Below are 23,054 nucleotides of genomic sequence, written 5' to 3'. Positions count from 1 at the left end.
AACTTAAAAAAAAATGTTCTAAATGAAATGTTGTGATCTCTTAACCTATATAGTCCATAATGAATCTCTGTTCAGTCACTAGTGCTCTCAAAAACTGAGTCATAATTTTAAGTTCAACAAAGTGCTTCTACAGTAACTTGGCCTCTTCCAAAATTTTCCTCCACATGAAGCATGTCCTTTTTCTGGTTTCTGGATTAGTCATTCTAACATCTGACAGTAATGCTGAATTTCAAAAGAAGAATTTTTTTTTATTCCGAAAGCTGTGTGTTCCTGATTAGTATCAGGGCTAGGGATGTTGCCTTATGAATATATCTATATATATACACACATGCACACCTACAAAAAAAATATGGTTTCATAGAGAGGATTTCAGTCCATTATCATTAATACTTCTGCTTTTTTATTGTAATACCTGAATTGGAGAGGCCAGATTTTTTTTAAATTTAGATATTCAACTTTTTGGTCTTCAAGAAAGTTGCTAGCCCATGACTTTGTCCAAAAAATAACTGCTAGTACATGAATTTTTTTGCAGTTTGTCTGTTTGGTTATACTGAATTTCTGATCTACACTGCTCCTGACTCTTTCTTTGCATCTTTCCACTTTTGCTGTCCAGGTGAGAGTGCTTAGTCACTTTCACAAAGCTTTGTTAGGAGAACCCCAAATAAACCTGGGCAGGTGCTAGTGAATTATGGAGATGTTAAACTACCCTTATTCAATTTTTTTTTTTAAACACTGATTTTTATTTTTGCTTTTTTGTGGATTTTTTGTGTGTGTTAATCCATAGAGCCTCTGCTAAATATATGTGTTTTAAATAAGAATGTTAACCTGATTGTATTTTTAGTTTTGAAAACGTTTCGTAAGTGCCAATGTCTAATTTGGCAGATCTTTGCCAAGCCTTTAATCTTTTCATCTTTAAAAAAAAAAAAAACACAGGAAAAAAAAAAAACCCAAAAAGCAGACTAGATTAAACAAATTGGATTTTATTTATAAAAATAAAACAGGACACTTAATCAAAACAATTTAAAAGGGCATGTTTGTTATCAAAACAGTGTATGATTTAGACAGCTGTCGTAATGGAAATTACTTTCTGTGCACCTAGAACATGTGCATATAAGTATTTAACTGGCTTTTTCACAGCAGTATACTTCTATAAAATGCAGAAATTTTTTTGTTTGCTACAGTTCATTCAGCTAATTTAGAACAAGTAACTGGCATTTCATGTAAGTAAACCTTTTCTGGCTACAGTGAAATTTTTTTTTTTTTTTAGGGGACAAGCTGCCTATTTTTGCCTTGGGCAAAACTTATTTATAAATATGTTATAAATATAAATAAACTCTCAGAAATAGTTTTGGATAAAACAATACTTCTCTCAGCCCTGTTATTCAAGTAATATATGGAGCATTAGAGTGCTAGTACCAGCACACAGAATACCCTAGAGATCTATAAAAAAAGCTTGGGAATTAATATATACATATAATAAAGCCAATTATCTCTTCTTAATTTGCTGTTCATAACTTTTTGTTTAAGGTGATAAACAGAAACTATTTTCTTTTCTTCTTTTTCTAATCTAACATGTTAAGCTGTGACCACGGGTCCTCCCCTGCAGTTGCATACTTTTGCCCTGGCAGTCTTTTGATTAATGTGTATATCGCACAGTGCTCAGTCACATTCCAGCCATTTCATAGCCTAATGGAAAAAAGGCTGCAACACTTCTTGTAAAAGAAGACTTTAAAAAAAGTAGTCGATTGGTAATTGATCTGCGATTAAAAAACGGACTTGCTCTGCAAAAGAACCCTGACTTTTTTCTGTGAGTAAATGCAGATGTTAGTCTTTTACTGAACTTTTTTCCTCAAGACAACCTGTTCAATAGGAAATGTCTAGAGATGGAGTCTCTTGTTACCTGGCTTTTTTTTTTTTTTTAAAAGACCAAAACCAAACAAAAAAACCCTGCACTGATCTGTGGTTTAGAATTCAGAAATAGGAACCTAGAGAGAATTAGGCATGTGTAAAGCCAGATTTGTATGTGGGTTTATGTGTATGTTTGTTTTACTAACAACCATAAACGGATTGTTAGCTTTTGAGGAATATTTTATTTCACTCCTTTCAAGCATTATTTAGTACTTGTTTGCTGTTTCATGGGGGGGGGGGGGGAAGTCATTTGGTATAGGGCTTTTGCATCCAGCACAGATGAAGATTCAGTGTAGAAGGGAATTATACGGGAAGGAGAGTGCAGTGATACTTTGTAAGAAAGGGTGACATGGAAGGAACTAGCAAAGTGCTGGAGAGAAAATATGTAGAGGCATCTAGGAACAGGACATCTTCATTATAGGTACAGAATACAATGTCTATCTTCCTATATGTATTTATATCTTATATGGAATATGTATTAGAAAGAATTCTGTGTGTGTATGTATTTGAATGCTTAGATATATAAGGGGGGGATAGACAATTCAGAAATAATGGAATAAAATAATTTATGCATAGGAAGAGTTAGAAGAAGTGAGGTTCTCTTCTAATGCCTCACTGTTTTTTGAATCCAGTAACAGTAACAAATAGCAGAATTTGGGGTTGGTGTGGTTTTTTAACTGAGCAGGTATCAGTAGGAACTTTACAATAACATCTGACTGGTTTATACTACTTCTTTTTTAATGCTTGAAAATAGTGCACTTCCTCATACTTGGGAGAATCAGTTGCTGAGATGCTTTGGTAGTCTGCATACTCCACTAGATAAGAATTTTACCAGCTGACATCATCCTGTTTAGCAAATATTCTTGCTTGCAGAATGTTCTTTAGCCTTCTCTCCAAATGGCATTTCCCCTGTGTGATAGGCAGTATATTGTGCATACAGTTCCCTAGGGAGACATTGGCCAGGTTAATTAGTCTTGTGAGCTGTACTGGATTTCACCTGTGGAATATCCTGCACAGCCGGTATCCAAGCTGTCCATGCCGCTTTTGTACTACTACCCTTAGTTTCCTTGGTGGTTACAGGAAGAAGCCCTTGACCCTTGGTGGGTAGGATGTTTTTAGCATGTGTAGAATGGGTTTGGAGGGGTTTTTTGGTTTGGGGTGTGGGGGTTTTTTTTTGGTTTTTGTTGTCCTGCAGACCGTGAAGTACGAGAGTAGTAGCTCTGGATTGTTTGTTTCCTTTTATTATACAGAAGACTGACTTGCAGACTCTAAATTAAACATATATGTAGGCATGCTTTGTCTGAAATTAAAACCATTAAACTTGTTTGAAATGTGTATTTTATTAAGCTTCGTGTGTTTCATGTGCCCATTTATCAACCATTTTAATCTTGCACTCAAGTTGGAGTCTAACATTGTGTTCGCGGTACTGGTGAATTTGAGGCTAAAAAAATAGGTAAAGGAAACTTCTTGGCAGAATGTATCCATGTTAATGATCAGTATCTACTGTGATTTTTTTCATGTAAAAAATGCAACTTAGCTGATGTTTTGATAGCATTCCTATTTTAATGTTGTTTAATTAGCTCATAATGAATAAATTAAGGTCACTAAAACTTAAAAATAATTCTCAAAGCTGATATTTTGATACGAGTAAGGAAGATTGACCTCAGTATCAACTGACAGTTTTAAAACTCAGGATTTTCTTTGTTGTTCATTCTTTTAAAAAAAAAAAACAGGATTCAAAATTCTAGCCTACTTGACTTTTATTAAAATAAAAGATAGCTGACCAGCCTCTTGCAGCTGAACAGATTTTTTCAGATAACGTGTGATAACACATACATTATTTCAGGCTCAAAACATCTACTTTTTTTTTTGTCTGCTTGAGGATTTCTTATCTGGGTTTATATGCATTATAAGTATAATTCATATTCCTTGCTTTAGGTAGTTTCTCAAGTACTTAATATTGAGAAATGACATACTTTGCAGAAATTTGGATTGGTTTAAAAAAATGTAAATTTGTTTACACTCTTTAAAAAGCACCAGTAAAGCATCAGATTAGTTCTTGAAGCTCAAGAATGTAGTACATGTATAGCATTCTGCAAACATGTAGAAACTGGTTATTAAAATATGTTAAAACATTTTATGGTCCAAGCAGAACTCATAATCTTGTAGGTAAAAGATGTGGACTTTCTTCTGGTGCAGATGACTTTCAGAACTCTGACCATAGATTATTTTTTTCATCCTTTTTATTTTAATGTGCTAAGACTAAGCATAATCTTATGTTTAGAAATTGTGTAGTTTACTTATCCAATGCTCATTCTATAAGTAAGCAATATTTAGTTGAGATATATATGCCGTATGTGGTAGATATACATGGAAATAGGTATCAAAATAACAGTGAATATTCAGTGCATGAAGATTAGTTTAGCAAAGGAGTTATTTTCATATCGCAAAATAGTTTCTCTTTCACATTTAGCTATACGTGAGCTGCAATTACTGGATCTTTTATGTATTGGTGATTTTTTTCAGAGAAGAACTGCTGCAATAGGAATTTAAATTTAAACAGCGTATCAGCTTTTTTTTATTTCTCCTTTTACTGACTTGGGGTCCTTTATTTTGGATTCAGATACATTCTGCTAATAAAAGTGTGAGTAATGGATAACTAAAACTTGCATATATCATTGCTGATTAAAAAACGGAACAGCAAAAAAAATTTTGGTAAAAACATTAATAATGATGAACATTACTTTATTATGAATCTTAACTTGTACCTTATTTGTATTTTGTTATTTCCTACCTAGAAGTGGAAGAACTGTTAACTTCTCTTAAGCATATCCAGCACATTTTGGTAGACCCTCAGAGCCAAGAGGATATCTCTCTCATTTTACAGCTTGTTCAAAATACTGATTTTCAGAATGCATTTAAGATACACAATGCTGTTACAGTGCACATGAACAAAGCTAGCCCGCCATATCCTCTCATCTCCAATGCACAAGAACTAGCACGAGAGGTATGTACAGTATGCATCTCTGTGATATGTATGAAACCTATAATCATAGCTGTTGTTGAAATATGTGCTTGTCAAGCTTGTCTGAGTTATTGAATGTTGAATATGAAAGGGATTATAATAGTCACTGATTGCTGTATCCGGTTTTTCCGGATTTCCAAACAGTAACCAGAAAAATATTTGGGGGATAAGAACTCCCTTTTTAGCATGGATAGATATGTAACAGAAAAGGTACTATGTTTAAACATAGGAAGAGGGAGCTGTTATGAAAATCTAACTCTTTTACCTTCAGTATTCTTTATTCCAAACATTCAGGAATTGAATTACAGTTCTCTGTTATTGTGACTTTCCTCTGAGTTGAGCCATGGTTCTTAAATTGGGAGGCATCTCTGAAAATACAACCATACTGGAAACAAGCATTCTGCTTTAAAGTGAGCAACAGATCCCTTAATACTTAATTTCAATGTTTTAATTACTGCTGTGATGGTCAGATTACACTTATTTTTTGTCTGACAGATGACAGCTCTTTTGTAAGATCTGATATGTCTTTCAGAAATTATTAAAGTATACTTTTAGAAATTTACTTGAGCAAGATTTTTTAATTTTGATCTTTTCAGTCAGATCTTAACTGTTTGAAATACTTTTACAGTTTCAGCCAGGTTAACTACTTTATTTGAGGCTTATTCACTTGAATGTAGATGGGCAGTACCTGTGTACAGTAAGCATTAGTAGTAATTTACAGAAAACTTATCAGATACAAAGTTGCTGTGAACAGAACCAGTTTTCACATGTGGCTAGATGCAGCTAAGACCCTCTGAGGGGTTGCTCAATAACTTTATCTTCATTTTCCATGGCCTGGTGCATGTATATTTCAGTGAAGTGTGGCTACACCTTATATGGATATACATTTGTTAACTTTAAACTGGCTAGCTTGAATACCAGTATCGGTCACTGCAAGTGTAGCACTGTAGTGTTCAGCAAAGCTGGATCCAGAGGCTGGGTAAATGCTCTAGCATTTAGCACCCGGTGAACCAAACTTACCTGTTCAAAACTGGCTCAGCTACACCAGTTGGAGTACCTGAGCCAGTATATAGCCATTCTCCAGTTGCTCAAAGGCATATCACTCCAATTTCAGTATGGCAGCAAGTTGATTTTTTTTTTCCAGTATCTGGTTTTCTTTCTGCCTGAAGCAATTCTTTTCAACAGTTCTTTCCACGCTCCTTCCTTTTTCTAGACTTAAACTTTGTAAGTCAAGGAAAACAGCATTGTAGCAAGCTTGAAGTTCTTTTGCAGAAGAAATTACTGATTCTTGAGGGACATCATTTAAATGTTATCTAAAGCTGCAGTGTGCTGATTAAACTGCAGCTCAGGATTTTCCTGTTTATGCTTGTCAGTAAGACTGTGCCAAAACCAGGTGGGAGCATTTTACGTATGAGCTTCCCTCTGGCTTATTCATCAGCCTGTAGGCTGCTGTAGGATCCTCACTAGGCTTCTTCAATGTCTGCAAGCCTGAAGGAACCTTTTCAGTTAACTTCTGTTTGTAAACTACTTCCCTAAACACCCACTTTGCACAGGCTTAGTTCAGGATTTCGTTCAGATACAAGCCCCAGAGTTTTTGAATCTTCATTTATACTACAGGATGTTACAGATTTATCTCTTAAGAAAGCTGTTTTTTCCCCTTCATGGATATGATGTCTTTTTATTTGCTGCTTAATAGAAGTTTCCAAGAAGAAAATATGCCTAGGAAAAATCTAAGTCTGTTTCCAAAATTTCATATTCCTCCCCACCTTCCCTACTCCTCATCTTCCCAACACATTCCTCTCTTTCAGGTGATTTGGTAAATCCAGAAATCAGAACGTGGTGCAAAGCCAGTTTTGTGTCCCTTAGCAATCCATGAAGAAGGTTAAGCATAAAGAAAATATTTCTTTAATCTCAAATTTTTAAACCAATGGAATTTTGTCATCGCCCTATTACGTAACTATTACATAAAAGGCAAACATATTCTTGCACTTGTTTTGATTCTTCATCTCCCATCCCTGTATTGTCCAGCCTTAAAATTCCTGAAAAGTCATTATATTGCATATGTCTCTTCCCATTTTCAGATGTAATCTAGTTTCTCGGTGATTCAGCTTCTGGTGTATTTAAGTGACTTGTATTTTGCAATATGTTAAATAGCATCCTGAAATGATCGAGCCAGAAATTCAGGACAAATATTTCTGTGACTGACAGAAGTGTCCTGAGAGGAACACCTTGAGGCCTCCATTCACATCATTCTGTATGTCCTAGTCTTGCCTGAATAGAAGATCTTATGCTCATTTTTCAGATCCTTTATTCCTTTTGGAAAGGCTCCTGCATTTGTTATGGTCGCAGTATGGGAGGAAATTATTTCTACTTTATTGGTTTTGGGTTTTTTTTAACCCTGACAAAGTGTCTATCTTGCATGCCCAGGTTTTTTCTTGTGCTGTCATTTTTGGTTGTGCCTTTTGCTTTTTCCATCCCTAAACATAGGCATGGGAAGCTCCCCCAGAAAGCAGTTTGTTTACTTAGTTCAAGGTGTTTTTGAAAAGACACTTACAAAAGCCTGGATTTAAGATACTGATAATATCTTGAGGATAAAAGCCACAAGACATTACAAGAAAAGAATAGCAGATACATGCATAACATTAATTTTTAAATGGTAGGTAATGCTAACGTGCATATTTTAGTGCACAATTCATCAGTGGCAGTGTACAACTCAAACTGTTTTGGAGTGCATGTCCTAATTTAAAGCTACAGACATGTTTTGTTTTAGGCTTTATGGTGTGGAGGAGAACCTGTTCTAGAGCTCATGCTTCTGTAGCTCTAACGGGAAAAGACAGTTTGCAACACAATTTCATATTGCAACATGAAACATCTTCCCTTTTAAAAAAAAAAAAGTAAAAATTCATATTAATTAAACTATGCTTATGGAAGTGTGTTTGGGGGGAATTATCATTTGCTACACTGAACTTAATTCAAAAAAATCTGTTTACATTTACTCTTTAATTGATGATTTGCTTTTATAAAAACGTGTATGAACAGTGTGTTGTGAAAACTTTTTTGATTTTTAATTTTTTAACCATAAACAACACGAGTGGAACAGTACATTTTTATTTTTCTAGTCCTCTTTAAGAAATTCTTAAAATTAGTAGTACACTTGTACAGTTAACTTTTCCCACCGATTCTGATAACCAGGCACCAACAACTCAAGATTTTTCCTTTTTTTTTTTTTTTTTTTTTTAAAGAAACTTTAATTGAATTTAGAAGGTGGAATGAAGCACTTGAGCTTAGGGAATTTATTTTAGAGAGCTAATCTTCATGTAATGTGGTATACTCCAAGTCTTAAATAAAAATAGCCAGCGAACATCAAGTGTAATTAAATTGATTTTAAATCCATTTAAACTTGGCCAAGATGGGGGCAAGGATTATGGGAACATGGTCTGAATCTTGACCTTGTAATAATATTTGATGCAGCATTCAAGACGGTTTGTAATTTTTGGCCTGTAACAGCACATATCGAATACCTTAAAGATGTTCTTGCTATTAAACATACGTAATAGGCTCAATTTTTATAGGCTATGTTTCTAAAGGTTTTGGACTTGCTGCTGTTCGCTTCAGCAAGTGCAGGCAATTAAACTAGATCAGTACTTTTGAGAGGATGCACTGAAAGCTTTTAACTTCTGGTATAAGTGCATTACAATGTGTATGTATATTCCCTCTGACAGCCCTGCTCACCTGAGAGTAAACAGCAACAGGATTTTGCAGGTGTGGTTAAATTCTGAATGCTTAATGTCACTCCAGTGTGTGCCTCTCCAGTACATGCCTCCAAATTGTGGTGTGTGAGATGAAACCAAATTGATAGCTTTTTGGGGGCTGCTTGAACTAAAGTTAATGTGATTAACAATAAAAACTAGGCTGAAGAGTTAAGAAAATGCTATTATTGCCGCATATTTAGCGTAGATTGCCTATGTCTGCAGTGTGTCACTTCTGGAATGACAGCCTATATTCAAATTTCTTCATCTGATAAAACTGTGGGATTCATTACCACGAGTTACAAAGGAATCTAATATGTGGCAATACTGGTATAATAAGTGGTGTATATAGCAGCCTGAAGCTTTCCTAGTGCTTCATTAAGTAAAAAAATAATAAATGTATCTTTCTCTTAAGGGGGGGGGGCTATTAAAGTTTTGAATAATTAAATTATTCAAAGCAGAAATTCAACTTGAATAAAGGATATTCATCACACACACAGAATGACTGGTTGGGCCCGGTTGCTTTCTTTTCCCCTGTCAAATGCCCAAATTCTGACCTTGCATTCAAAAGATTGTCTTGCTTGCAGGACCTCTAAGTTGCTTTCTACGTAGGTTCTCCTGTAAAAGGATCATAAAGATTGGATAAATAAGGCTTTAAAGCTTATTGTAGCTTATTCAAGAAAGGAGTTGAAAGTCCTTTGAAAGTTAGAGACCTTAAGTAAACCTCTATGAGAAAGTCTTTTGTATAGGAGAATCTCTTCTTTCGACACAGAGGAAAATTTGTTAGTGAAATATATCCTATACAGTGCTCTGTCTGCTGTATGGCATCCCAAAATTCAGGCTAAGCTGGGGATAATAGCTTCCTGGCCAGTTCAGAGGTATAACTGAAGTCAGGCCTCTATGAAGCTCAATTCTTTCTGTTGTCTATGGTTTTAAAGAAATCAGTTTAAAAAATTATTTAAGTCTGGCTTCTTGTTTGACTGTTCTAAGGTATACTAGGTTTGTTCACCATGAGGCATGTTCTAGGGATGTCAGAAGGATATGGAGCTTGTGCCAGGTTTATTGGTAAGCATGGGAACTTGTTCCATGTGACAGTGCTTGATCAGCAATGTAAAGATCTTGCTCCATGGGAACAGTTCATTTAGTGGCTTCTGCTAGAAATTAAAATTATCTTTACTGGTTTTGGTACTGTCACCTAGTAGCATCCAAGAGAGTTGTTAGTGTTTCTGTAGATAATTGCTCCTAGGGTAGAGGTTCTTCAGACCTTTAGATATTGTTAAATCATACAAAAAGCTTCATTATTTTCACCTTGGAACTTGTGGTTTCTTGATTCTCTGTTATGTCACATTACCTCATCTTTAAGAGTAAAAAGCTCTTGAAAAAAATCTTTTCTGTCCCAGTGAAAGCTGCTGCTGTGAGATGTGTATAATCTACTCTTGATGTCTCTGGATTAATTTGTGCTTTTGGACTTGTGTGCCTTTGGTCAGATTAGGCCAGAGGATAATGGCTATGGAAAGTATCTTCTTCAGTCTCACCTTTAGATAAGAGGGACTTCCCTGCTCCTGGCTTTCTCTATAAGCATACCAGTATTTGCAAGAGATGATGGCAAGGCATGTCTGGTAACTGTATGAGAAGGCAAACCTTTTTTAGCAACTGAAGCTGCTTGAGCAAAAACTGTCTTTGTGGTAATGTGGATTATTTTGGAACCAGCCAAAGAAACCTGGTTTTCTGGGACCTTTTGAAGTTCTGACTCGTACACTTTCTGAGGCATTGCAAAACCTGTCTTGGAATCTTTGGTCTTGCTGTTGGTGGAAATAGTTTGGGGAAAAATAAACCATCTTTTAAGGAAAACCATTTTTTAAGGAAAAGGGAGACTAGTCATCTTAGTGAGAAATGAGTTCATTTTAAAAGACCCAGCATATTCACACAGTAGAATTCGTTGTGACTGATTTCACTATCATGTTCCTTTCTAGAGTTTAATTTTTTTGTGTGCATCTTTGTGGTAGCTGAGCTCATTGCCAGTCTCTGGTATTGACACATCTGTGTGATGCACTGGATACCAGCTTAGATTTGGTAGGTGATTACTGAGGCAAGATATGCTGGAGTAGTCCTGTGGTCTCGTGGCATGTTTTCCTAATGTGTACCAGATGAAGTTCAATCAGCCAGTGTAACAACTACATGGATATACTTTACTTTCAGTAAAATGAATAATTGCAACTAGGGGTTTGTGCCTGGGGAGGGAGGATTGATAAATCACTGGTTAGATTAAGAGTTTTACTACTTGATTTCTTTTTAGGTACAGAGTGTTTTGAAACCCAGTCACCATAAGGATGGGCAGGAGCTTAATGCTTTGCTGAATGCCCCTCACATGCAGGTAAAACAAAATGAAACTTCTAATCTAATGGATGTATTTCTTGATGCTGTTTTCAGTATATTTTTTTTTTTACAAATGTCTTGGGCTGACTGGGCAAGGATGGATTTTATTCTTCAACTCCGTGCAGATCTCTTAGTATTTTTCTAGGTTGAGGAGTTTCCAATTTCCAGGAACTAATGGAAACTTCTGATCAAGTGTAGTGCATGATTGTATTCAGCCCTTGCTACATTCTACATGTATTACAGGGTAATTTGCACATAAACAATGTAGCAATAGATCACTAGAGTCAGGGCAACACATGAGCTGCTTTGCTTATCTATCGGGTTTTTTTTTTTCTTTGACAGCTGTTTCATGCTTACCCTAGGGTGCATAAAGGGAATTTTGTCCTGTGGTCGTGGTGTAAATCCATGAGTAGTTTTCATTGCAGTAACTTCTTACATCTGTATCCTCAGTCACATACATAGTAAACCAATGTCTGATTTTTTTAGGAAGAAGAAACTGTAAGCACAGTCACAGTTGTGTGTTCAAAATTGCTTTTTTATTCTTTTCCAATCTGAAAGGACAGTTTTGGAAAATTAGTAGGTGCTACATAGCTTTGATAAATGATTTTTTTTTTTATTGCTTGAGTCAGTTTGCATTATTCTGTAACCTGCAAAGACTATTCAAATTGCAGAATTTCATTGAACTCTTACTATTTTGTATACATATAAAGTATGAAATTTTCTGTAACTGAGCCGATTTTTGTTTCACACTAGGCGCTTTTACTGGCTCATGATAAGGTTGCGGAACAAGAAATGCAACCAGAGCCTGTGACAGATGAAAAGATTTATGAGAATGTTGGTGTGTATGGAGGGGAGACAGTTAAAATAGTTCGCATTGAGAAAGCTCGGGATATTCCATTGGTAAGTACTGGTACTCACTCAGTTATACGTAAAGGAGGTAAGTGGTTTGTTTTGGTGTGTGGGTTTTGTTTTTTTTTTTTTTTTTGTCCTTTTCAGATTCCTATGAAAGTTTTGGTATTTGAATGTGGATGTGATGTTTAACTTGTAAGCACTCTCCCTCCCTCCTGAATGAGGGATAGTCATAGACGGTAAAGTTGTGTGTATCTTCATACAGCAGTAGCTGTACTACCATTTAAAATCTGTACAACTTCTGTCAACTTGGGTTTAGACAGGACTTCTTGACAGAAGTCACTATCCCAAGCTTTGCTGCAGGGGAGCTTATAGCCTTGTGCCAATCACGTTTGGTTTTGTTTGGTTTTTTTTTTTTTAGCAACTCTTATCTATTTTGCATCTTTGAAATAAATGTTTCCTTAGGACCACATTTTTTTTTTTAAAAAATCGTGAATCTTATGGTGTGGAGCAATTCAATTCTTCAATCTTCAGTGCAGCTTGAAGAAATTAAGTGGTGTTTTAAACTGGAGCATTGGGTGTATGCATCCGAGCTGTTACTAGCACTGGCTTGGAATATATACAATAGATGGCTTTGAGTTTCATATATATAATAAATGCAGAATGTGTTGCTACTACACAGGGTGCTACTGTTCGCAATGAAATGGATTCTGTTATCATTAGTCGAATAGTGAAAGGAGGTGCTGCAGAGAAGAGTGGGCTGTTACATGAAGGGGATGAAGTTCTGGAGATTAATGGCATCGAGATTCGTGGAAAAGATGTTAATGAAGTTTTTGACTTGTTGGTGAGTGGACACTTCTTGTTTTCCCTGCAAAAAAATACTCGTTTCATAAGACTGAAGCCTGTTGGCTCTGCTTGTACTCATATTTAGCATTAGTTTAAAAGTATTTTCATTCTGATAGCTAGTGTTTGTATGTGGGGGGCCATTTCAAGTTTTTTTTCTAATACATAGTATGATATTAATAAGTATAACGGCAGTCATCTGCAAAAATGAAGCCTACAAATGTGGAAGAGTCAAGCTATCTTATTGAGACTTGCTTTTAATGATTTCTAAGAAAAACTTTGTTTAGCTCTGAAAAGACATGATTTTTCATCTTTGTCTCTGGTTGGGTCCACAATTAATAGATGTGTGGCTGTGTGTGGTAGTGTCTGGCTGGGATAGAGGTAATTTTCTTCATAGCAGCTTATATGATGCTGTGTTTTAGGCTAGTTTTAGACTGAAACAGTGTTGATAATGCACCAGTGTTTTAGCTATTGCTGAACAGTGCTTGCACAGTGTCAAGGCCTTCTCTGTTTCTCACCCTATCCCCTGGCCCGCAAGTAGGCTGGGGGTGAACAAGAGGTTAGGAGGGGACACAGCTGGGACAGCTGACCTGGATTGACCACAGTGATATATCATGCCATATAACATCATGCTGAGCAATAAAAACTGGATGGTGAGTGATTGCCTTTGCATCACTTGTTGGATTGGGTTTTTTTCCCCTTCACTTATTAAACTGTCTTTACCTCAACCCATGAGTTTTTCTTGCTTTTGGTCTTCCAATTCTCTCCCCCATCCTGCTGGGGAAGGAGACTAAGTGAGGAGCTGGTGGGTGCATACAGGCAGCAATATCCATAGATGAAGTTGAGTCATGCTACAGTAAGGCTAGTTTTTAATGGACAATTTTCATCTTTAGTTGGATTTTTTCTGAAATTTGCTGTTAAAATTTTTCAGCTAATGCGTGGAATGAGGGCAAGTAGAGGGAAGTAGAGGCAGAAATGTGTGGGGTTTTGTTTGGTGCGTTTTTAAGCCATTTGAAAAGATTTTTACAGTTACTTGAAAAGCCTTCAATCTCCGTGTGTTTTTTTGATCAGAGCTATCTTGAGATTCCTCATGCTCTGTAATTGTCTCCATTGCCATCAGTATTTGTTTTAAAAACCATATTTAGCTAAGTCCTGTGCTTCTGAAAAGAGTGTTTTGTAGACGCTTGACAGACAATTCAACTCTGGCAGTTTAGTTCTCTGCAGAACTTGTTCTGCTCTTGAGCAGCTCCTGCAACCTAAAGTTACAAAATAAAAGCTTTAAAACCACAATACATTAACATAAGAGCAAATTACTTGCTGAAAATAAATTAAAGAAAACCCCAACCCTTACATTTTTAAAAAATACATTATTAAAATCATTAATTTAAAATAATATTTTTAATTCCTTATATGTTGTCTTCTGCATTTTGTAATGTGGAAGTGAAGTTTTAAAATGCTTCAGTCCCCCAAAAATACTTAGAACAGGAGAAGGAAATTACTTTTGTTCTTAATTTTGCCTCACCACTTGCTGCTCAAATGATAATAAACTCTGCATGACTTCAGACAAGATTATTCACACGATCACTCTGAAATTCTATGCATTCCACGTGGAACTATGCATGCTGACCGAAAATTGTGGATTTTTGTTTCCTGCAGCCTAATCATATTATGCTCAGTTATGTTTATTTAAGCCTTAGGTCTGAATTTTTTGAGATACATGTATTTGCTTTTGTTTTATACAACAGAAATTGTTGTGTTACAGTTCATGGAATGATGTATAGGAAGTGAGACACATGTAGACCTTGTCACAGGTTGGCACTTGCATTTTATCTAGATATTCTTTGTGTGCAAGCACACTCTGTGTACAAAAGTATGCAAACAAGTAAGAATTCGTTGAAGCCAGGACATTTATTATGTTCTACTTTCTTAGTAGGAGTGATTGCAATATTGATATCAAGTACTTTACAGATGCAGGATTTGAGTGTTAAATTTTTAAACAGTGTTTATGTTAACAGCATTAAAATCATAGTAAAATGTTTAGATTTGAAAACACTGTTCCACTTAAGCAATTTTAGAAAAATAATAATCTTTTATGTATTTTTTCTTACCAGTATAGATCTACTGGTTGGTATTTTTGTACAGAGCAAGAGAATATTATTCTCCATTTCTCCTAAGTTGCTGCTTGACAGAATTGCAGCTGCACCATTTCAAATACAAATAGTTTATGTATAGTCAAGAATGCTAGGCTTTTAAAATCTGAATATCAATATTTGGCTTTCTAGCCTGTCACTGAATCACTGCATCTGTATCTGTACTATATCTTTTAAACTAGTTAAGGGGTGGATGATGTGCTGTTAGCAACTGCCTTTTATGGGAATTTTTGAAACATTTTCTAAAATGTTATTTATTAAAATTCTTAACCTTGAGCCATATTTTGATGCTGTATATGAAGAATCTATTTTTTGTCTCAGGCTGACATGCATGGTACTCTGACCTTTGTATTGATTCCCAGTCAGCAGAGCAAGCCACCTCCTGCGAAAGAGACGGTTGTAAGTAGCTCTACATAAGTCCTTCAGCTTGGTGATACATACCTTGTTTTACCAGTAGCGTGTAGAAAGTTCTTCTGTAGGTCATTTACACTGTGGAACAAAACCAAACTTAATTGTTTAAATTGGTTTAATTGTTACCAGACTAACACCTGAACTAATTGTTGAAAATTATTGATGGTGTTAAGGTGAAGCTCTTAGCATGATTTTTTCAGTTTCTAAAATAGTAAGAAATTACAAAAGTAGAACTGCCTGTGCTTCTGAAATTCTATTTTGAAATTCCCAATTTCTCTATTTTTATATATATATATATGTGTGTGTGTATATATATATATATATATATAAAAAAAATAAAAAAATTGAATTGATGGAACTTGCAAATAGGCTTTGGAAGGAAAAGTTTGTATACTGGAAACTTTGTTCATTATCTTTTCAGCTAACATGCTTTTCTTGAGACAGCTTTAACAGTTTGAAGAAAGAATGCACTGATTTATATGACAGCCAAACAAAAACATTAATGGTTGGTGAGAAAGTAAAATATTTCACAGGCGAAACTTCACCTCAAGCCCAGCAAATGGGTTTCAATCTGTGTATTTATTAGGTATTTTAAATAAATCAGAATATCTCTGATTCTTTTTGATTGCGAAGAACTTAAATCAGTAGCTCGGGTTTTTGCCTCCTAAAATGGTGGGGAAGTTGCACAGACTTTAGAATTAACAAGAGTTAAATTCAGGCCTTCACCTCTAATGTAGCACAACTGTGTCTTTTCCATTGCTAACCTAGGTAATGATTCTATTCCAGTATCTCTTGTATGCCCCAGATGAATTTTCCATTTTATAGATTCTTGGAGTTTTTATATATTGGAGCTCTGCTGCAATCACAGGAAGATGGGGTGTAATTCTTCAGAAGTCACAGGTTTTTTTTCTTCTGTTTTTACATTTGATCTCCCACAGATACACGTGAAAGCGCATTTTGACTATGATCCCTCTGATGACCCTTATGTCCCCTGCCGAGAGTTAGGCCTATCTTTTCAGAAAGGAGACATACTCCATGTGATCAGCCAAGAAGATCCAAACTGGTGGCAGGCTTACAGAGATGGAGATGAAGATAACCAGCCATTGGCAGGCCTTATCCCTGGTAAGTAAGCTCTAGAAAAAACTTGACAGCCAGTTGTTCCCATAGCCACAGGAGCAATGTTCTGGTTTTCAAAGACTCACATATCCTTAAATATCCATTGCCTTAAATATCTGTGACTTTGAACCTTTTGCAACAGAGCCTACTGTTGGTTACGTAATTCACTTACTTAAAAGGTTGACCTTTTAGAGGCATCTCCATGTATAGATGTTAAATGCAGAGTAAAGCTACCACTTCCACTGCGGTTCACCTCTCAAGAGCTACTCTCCTCTTCCTTTACTCCTCCGCCTCGGGGTCTCTGTGGATTCAGAGTTCCCTCTGCTGGCTGTGGCAGAAACGTGGGACTTCAGCCTGCTCCTTCTCTGGAGAGGAGAGCTGCTCTTAGGTTTCTTACTGTATCAAATAGACTATTTGAAAAATGTATCTTTTTCATGGTAACTGTTCTGTAGTTTTCACTTAGCAAGCAGCTTCAGTTACTTGTAACAGTCACGCTTTCTTTCTAACTGTCAGGGGCCTTTGAGCAGTAGGGTTTTCAGATGTTGAAGTCAGTATATAATTTTTGCATTGAAATATGTACTGCACTCTAGTTCATTAAAGATCTGCTGATCTGTTAAACACAGTGAACAAAAGACTTTTCAAATTCCATAGAATATCACACTGTTACTTTATGACATTTGAGTAAGTTAAGAGGAACACTGATTTAAATATAGGCTAATGTTTTTCAAGCTGAAGTTCAAAGGATTTAGTATAAATAGAACACATTTAACATACAAAAATAATTAGAAAACCATATCATCATAGTGGGGAAATGTCATCTTTCCAATAGTTTCAATTTTCCAGGCAAAACTGTCCAGAATAGTACAAATGCTCTGCAAGTCTTTCTTGATGAATATATTTTCAAAGCAATAAACAAGCTTCGCAGCAACTTTAGTTTCTCTTTTTAAATTTTAATTTCTCTTTTTAAATTTCTCTTATATTCTACTAGAACCTTCAGAGATGTAAAAGCTTAGGAAAAAGTCATTACAAAGTATTGAAATGGTTTCTAAATGTTAACTGCTTTTTTTTTTTAAATGCGTTAAGGAAAAAGTTTTCAGCAACAGAGAGAAGCAATGAAGCAAACCATAGAAGAAGACAAGGAGCCAGAAAAATCAGGTTGGATATATGCTTTCCAAGGAAAAAAAACCTCATATAGAAGTGCTAATTAGTGGTATCTGGAACCTTGTCATTGTGGAGTTGTAGAAAATTCTTCCATTTTTTGTACTACAAGTGGGATGATTCTTTGAAATTCTTCATGTAATTACAGGTCTGAATTTAGCACTTTGTTGTATAAATCACATGGGTTTTTTTCACAACTATGTGCAATGTAATTAGAATGATGTACGGGAATTTGGAAAGCCCCTTTTTTCATAAAGAATTTTATCTACCACGACTTAGTTGAAGTCCTTGGCATGCAACATTTGCTTAATACACAAAACCGATGTAATGAACTGAAGAATATTATGCCTTTTCAAAACTGCAGAATAAATTCTCCACTTTAAAGATCCAGATAGAGGGTGGGTTAGGAAGCTTTTTATTGTATTGGTATTTGATTGTGATGATTTCTATTTTGGTTAGGAAAACTCTGGTGTGCGAAGAAAAACAAAAAGAAACGGAAAAAGGTTTTATACAATGCAAATAAAAATGATGGTAAGCAAAATCTTTTGCACTGTGTGCGCACTTAAAAGCAACTATAAAAGATTCTACAAATAGCCTTGTGTGAAAAGAATGCTGAAATTCAGGATATGATGTTAGAAATAGTGCCTGATGATGTTCTGGGTGGGAGCAGTAGTATGGTTTGTAATAACATTTAGTGAAAGATGTAAAAGAGGTGGCAGGATTTGTAGGGTCATTTAGTGTCTTTAATAAAGACCAGATGATAGTGATAAAAAAAATAGATAGCTTTTTAGGCATGGAAGCACTCACAATTTTACAGTGATGAACCATTTTATTATGGTTTTGTAATATCATCTCACTCTGCATAATTAAATTTAGTAAATGGAAACTTTCTCCACAGACAGTTTGTAGGCTATTTATACTATATTCTTACAAAAGTACTTTTGGATTGGGATGATTTTTGTTGTTGTTGGGTATAAAGTATTATTCTTGTAGTAGAAACTTGTTCCTTGGCAAGAAAGTTGTTTGCTGAGTTTATGCTACTACTTATATCAGTAGTAAGTGGAAATACATTTTCTTTCTCCAAAAAGGGGGGAAAAAAGCCTCATCTTACTGGGCAAGTGATGATCTTTGGAGTTCTATTGCTTTGGTGACTTGTAGTTAGACGCTGGGCAGAGAGCGAGGAGCTGCCTGAAACTTGATACTGCATGACAGGCAATACGTGCAACTAGCAGTAAAGTATGTTGTGACTTTTTTATTGTTTCTCTCTCAAGATTATGACAATGAGGAAATTTTGACCTATGAGGAAATGTCACTGTATCATCAACCAGCAAACAGGAAACGGCCTATTGTTCTGATCGGCCCACAGAACTGCGGCCAAAATGAATTGCGGCAGAGACTTATGAATAACGAAGTTGATCGCTTTGCCTCTGCAGTTCCCCGTAAGTTTGATGGGCAGATAAGATTGCTTATGCTAAATATTGTCCGTAGACAAATCCTCTTGTGTTGAAAATAGTAATTAGGAGTTTGGGGGTTTTGAGCAGGATATAGTCAGCTCTTGGATAAAGGATAAATAAAGTTACATCTTGTGTGGCATAAAGTAGCTTTGGTAAGTCAATGCAAATTCAGTGTCCCAACAGTGTTATAGAGGCATTATAAGACATGCATATATTTCAATTTGGATCAAATTGGAGTGAGTAACAGAAGTTTAAAAAAGAAACTGATACATTGGTCGAAGAACTTTTAACCTACATATCCTGCATAAATTTAAATTTCAGTGGCTTTAGTGCCTTCCCAAACCACTTGCATTTCAGTGAATTTTGTATTTTTAATGTCTAATGTATGCTAAATTAGGTTTACGAACAGCTTAGCAATATAATTTGTTATAAACAACTAATAGCTGTTTTCATGTTCAGAATGCAGCTGCACAGGTGAAACTATTGCTTTCCTAGTTTACTATTTTTTTTTTTTCCTCTAGATAATGTAAACAAGACCTCTAAACATAGGTTCAGCCTTTGGCAACTTAATCTGTCCAGGGATATTTATTGTAAAAAATAAAATACTTGCATTTCTTGGATATTTCATCTGCCTGTTTTTTTGCTTGGTTAGCAATATGTCTCCTAAGGGTAATGCTTATTTCGCGTCTTCAGTTCTACAGGTGTATCAGTATCTCGATTTCTTTTTTTTGTTGCTCTTGTTTGTAGATACTACTCGGAGCAGGCGAGAGACTGAAGTAGCTGGCAGGGATTATCATTTCATTTCCCGCCAGGCCTTTGAGAGTGACATAGCTGCAGGGAAGTTCATTGAATATGGAGAGTTTGAAAAGAACCTCTATGGTACTAGCATAGACTCTGTGCGGCAAGTAATCAACTCTGGCAAGATATGCCTTTTAAATCTTCATACCCAGGTATGGTGAAGCTGTTGCCTGTCATGTTTTAATTGTAGAAGCTACTGTGAAAGTCTAAAGAGCTGTATTTGGTTTATATAAAATGAGTGCGTTTTCAAGGTCCATTTTCAGTGGTGTTCAGTTGACTCTAGTGTGTTATGAATACAACCTTCTTGTTCCGTGTTTGAAAATATACACATCTTGTATCTGTGCTAAAGGTAACAGGGGCCTTGGTTTCCAGATACTTAAAGCTGGTGAGAACTATCTCAATTGAAAATTCAATTAAAATAAGATTTGTGTGTCTCAGTCTCCCAATTACTCTGTGAACTCTGAGGTTTTTGAAAATGGAGAGGAAGTTGTTTGCGATTATACTTGGAAAGTGCATTTTGGGAATGTTTATGCAGTTCCATAACAGACAGGATTAAAGGACATCACATCAACAATACTGAAAAGCTCTTTAACTATGACCTTTTGCTTATGGAGAAAGAAAGAGACAATATGCATACAGACTTCAACTTGGAAATTTAGTCAAATGTGGGAAGAGGCAGAGTCCTGGAACACAGCCCATTTTCTAATATATACGACATATATGAGGTCTGGTGCTGTTGTAGATGCTGCAAAAGAAGCCCTGAAACTCAGACATACCAGTAAAGTCTGGTAGTATTGAAGCTAGAATTTGCCATCACCAGTCGGGACCATGTCATACTTTACTAGAATAGCTCATGGGCATTGCAAAGAGTGTAATGAGATGAAAACTCCTAACACTTTGAAAATTGATCTAATTCTGTGGTCACAAAAATCTATCTCAGAGATGAGTTGTTTGTCCTGAGACACATAGAAGGAACCTTTTGGAAAAATCAAAATACAGTTTGGTTCTTTTTATTTCCTGTCTCTTAATGTAAATGTAACCTGCCAAAAAAATATGCTAAACATACAGTAGTAGTGCATCTGATACCTTGTATTTTAATCTTCAAAACAGAAAAGGTTAAACTGTAGTATTTAAAGACTCTTCTCTCTGTTCAAAGCTGATACCATTCCTTAGCATTGTAAGGAAACTTACTTCAATGCAGGTGACTTTTTTTTTTTGGCTTTTGGATACCAAAAGGTATGTTCCTTCAGTTTAGTTATGAAGAATATTCTTGAACAAAAGTAAATGTTTGGGTTCCGTGAACTTGAAAAATGTTGTAATACCAGTTTTGTAGGAAATGGTGACCAAACTCTGAATGGTGATAAGTGTTACAGTTAATTATACTGCTGTTAACATATTGTACAATTGTCATTGTTTGAAGAGTATATTATCAATTATAGCATGTGAATAATGCATCGTTAAATGCCCTTTTCATGGGTGAAACTGTTAAATATTAAATAAATACTATTTCTGCAGTCACTGAAGACGCTACGTAATTCTGACTTGAAGCCATATATTATATTTGTTGCACCACCTTCACAAGAGAGATTACGTGCTTTATTGGCCAAAGAAGGGAAAAACCCAAAGGTAATGTCCAACACTTCTTCTGAAACCATGCTGCTTTTTATTTACAGATGCTTTTGGTAAACATATACTCTTTTCTTTGGAATTGGGAGATGGTAACAGTACTGACAATACATGGGAAGCAGTGTAGTTGAGATCTGTGTGCTCCGGGTTAGTAGGCAGACCATACTAACTAAGGGCTCAGGATGCTTTTGCCTAATGGAATGTGAGCAGTATGAAGCAAGGGAATCCACTGCTAATTCAATAATCCTGGGGCACAATGTCTCAGTTGGGGTCCCTGCAGTTAGGTACAAAAACCATGACCCTTTATTTCAAAACTGTGGAAAAACCAGTTTTGTCTTCAAGTAAACCTGAGAGTAATTCTAGGGAGCAAATGATTATTGTTTTTCTTTTGAGAACTTATCTGACCTTGGAAAAGCATTTACTTGAAAATATACTCCAAAACTCTTCAGATAAAGTTATTTTAATCTTGGTGTTGTAGGATCACTTTTCATGTTTCAACCAGAGTCATGTCAAGATCTCAGCTTATCCAGTTCAGATCATTTAGTTAATGAGAAGTTAGTTCTGCAGAATGGAATTGAAACCCATACATTAAACCAGGATGTCTGACAGCTCAGAAAAGGTCCTTATCAGCTTATGAAATACAAAGTGCTTATTGCTAGGATAATGAAATATGTTTATCTTCAGCTTTTTAACTGAGATCTACCCTACAGTGGTTGGTGGGAGCACTTTGCCACCATAGTATCTTCAAAGTACTAATTGAACATAATGCAGTTCATACTGAGGAAGAACAGTCCTCCCAACATAACTTCAAGGGACTCCTGATATGGCTGTTGGTCAGGAATCATACCCACTGTGTTCTACGGCCATCTTGTTTTGCTCTCCTTGTTTGAAGCAAGGGTGATGTATTGCCTGGATGCAAGATCTAAAAGTCTATTAAAGCCAGAGTCTTAAAACAGACAGATTTTTCTTTCTCACACCCCCCCTCACTCACCCCCCCCCCAAGTGAAATATAATCATAGTCTTTAAATGGGCATGTTTCCTCCATCATAGTTATGCAATGAATGAAACTGTTTTCCATAAATACTTCATCTCATGTGTGTCCTGGGTTTTTTATTGCAGTAATCAAGGAATCCATTTGCAATAAAAATTCATACACTGATATTGGTGTTAAATTGCCTGTTTTCTTTCTGATTAATTGTATTGGAGTTGTATTTATTTCAGTTGGGTAAATGCTACTGTGTTAAACCCCTTCCCCTGATAAAAAGGAGGTTATTTCTTGCATGTATGCCCGTATGTGGCTTTGATTTTCTTAAGTGTATATAATGCCTAGGAAAAAAAATTTGACAGCCTGAAGTACCTTTTGAAAATACCCTCTTTAGAAAATTATCTCAAAAATTATACCTGAATATTCTTTTATATAATACAAAAATAAGCTGCAGAAGAGAAAAACAAACATGCTTTTAGGATCCAAGTGTCAAAAAATTTTGAAGTAAAACCATTTCTACTTTTCCCTTTGCATCACTTACCTACATTGCAATATTCTTGCTTTTGACATATTCCCTTCCAGCTCTCAAATAGTGTTTTCCATTTT

The 23,054-nt window shown here is 35.7% G+C and overlaps 1 protein-coding gene across 4 annotated transcripts in view; it reads left to right on the top strand.

Annotated features, from left to right (window-relative positions):
* PALS1 (protein associated with LIN7 1, MAGUK p55 family member) overlaps positions 1–23,054 on the top strand; it is a 60,255-nt gene that overhangs the window by 33,493 nt on the left and 3,708 nt on the right. For all 4 annotated transcript variants that reach the window (XM_052782424.1, XM_052782425.1, XM_052782427.1 and 1 more), the window contains 11 exons: positions 4,707–4,915; positions 10,979–11,056; positions 11,812–11,958; positions 12,590–12,751; positions 15,222–15,299; positions 16,250–16,433; positions 17,511–17,582; positions 18,045–18,116; positions 18,857–19,024; positions 19,787–19,989; positions 21,353–21,463. In XM_052782424.1, coding sequence (XP_052638384.1) covers positions 4,707–4,915; positions 10,979–11,056; positions 11,812–11,958; positions 12,590–12,751; positions 15,222–15,299; positions 16,250–16,433; positions 17,511–17,582; positions 18,045–18,116; positions 18,857–19,024; positions 19,787–19,989; positions 21,353–21,463 — 1,484 coding nt within the window. The remainder of the gene's footprint in view (positions 1–4,706; positions 4,916–10,978; positions 11,057–11,811; positions 11,959–12,589; positions 12,752–15,221; positions 15,300–16,249; positions 16,434–17,510; positions 17,583–18,044; positions 18,117–18,856; positions 19,025–19,786; positions 19,990–21,352; positions 21,464–23,054) is intronic.

Source organism: Harpia harpyja, chromosome 3 (genome assembly GCF_026419915.1).
Source record: "Harpia harpyja isolate bHarHar1 chromosome 3, bHarHar1 primary haplotype, whole genome shotgun sequence".
Taxonomy (NCBI): domain Eukaryota; kingdom Metazoa; phylum Chordata; class Aves; order Accipitriformes; family Accipitridae; genus Harpia; species Harpia harpyja.
The sequence above is the reverse complement of the archived record's forward strand: the minus strand, read 5'-3'. Positions and strand labels throughout refer to the sequence as shown.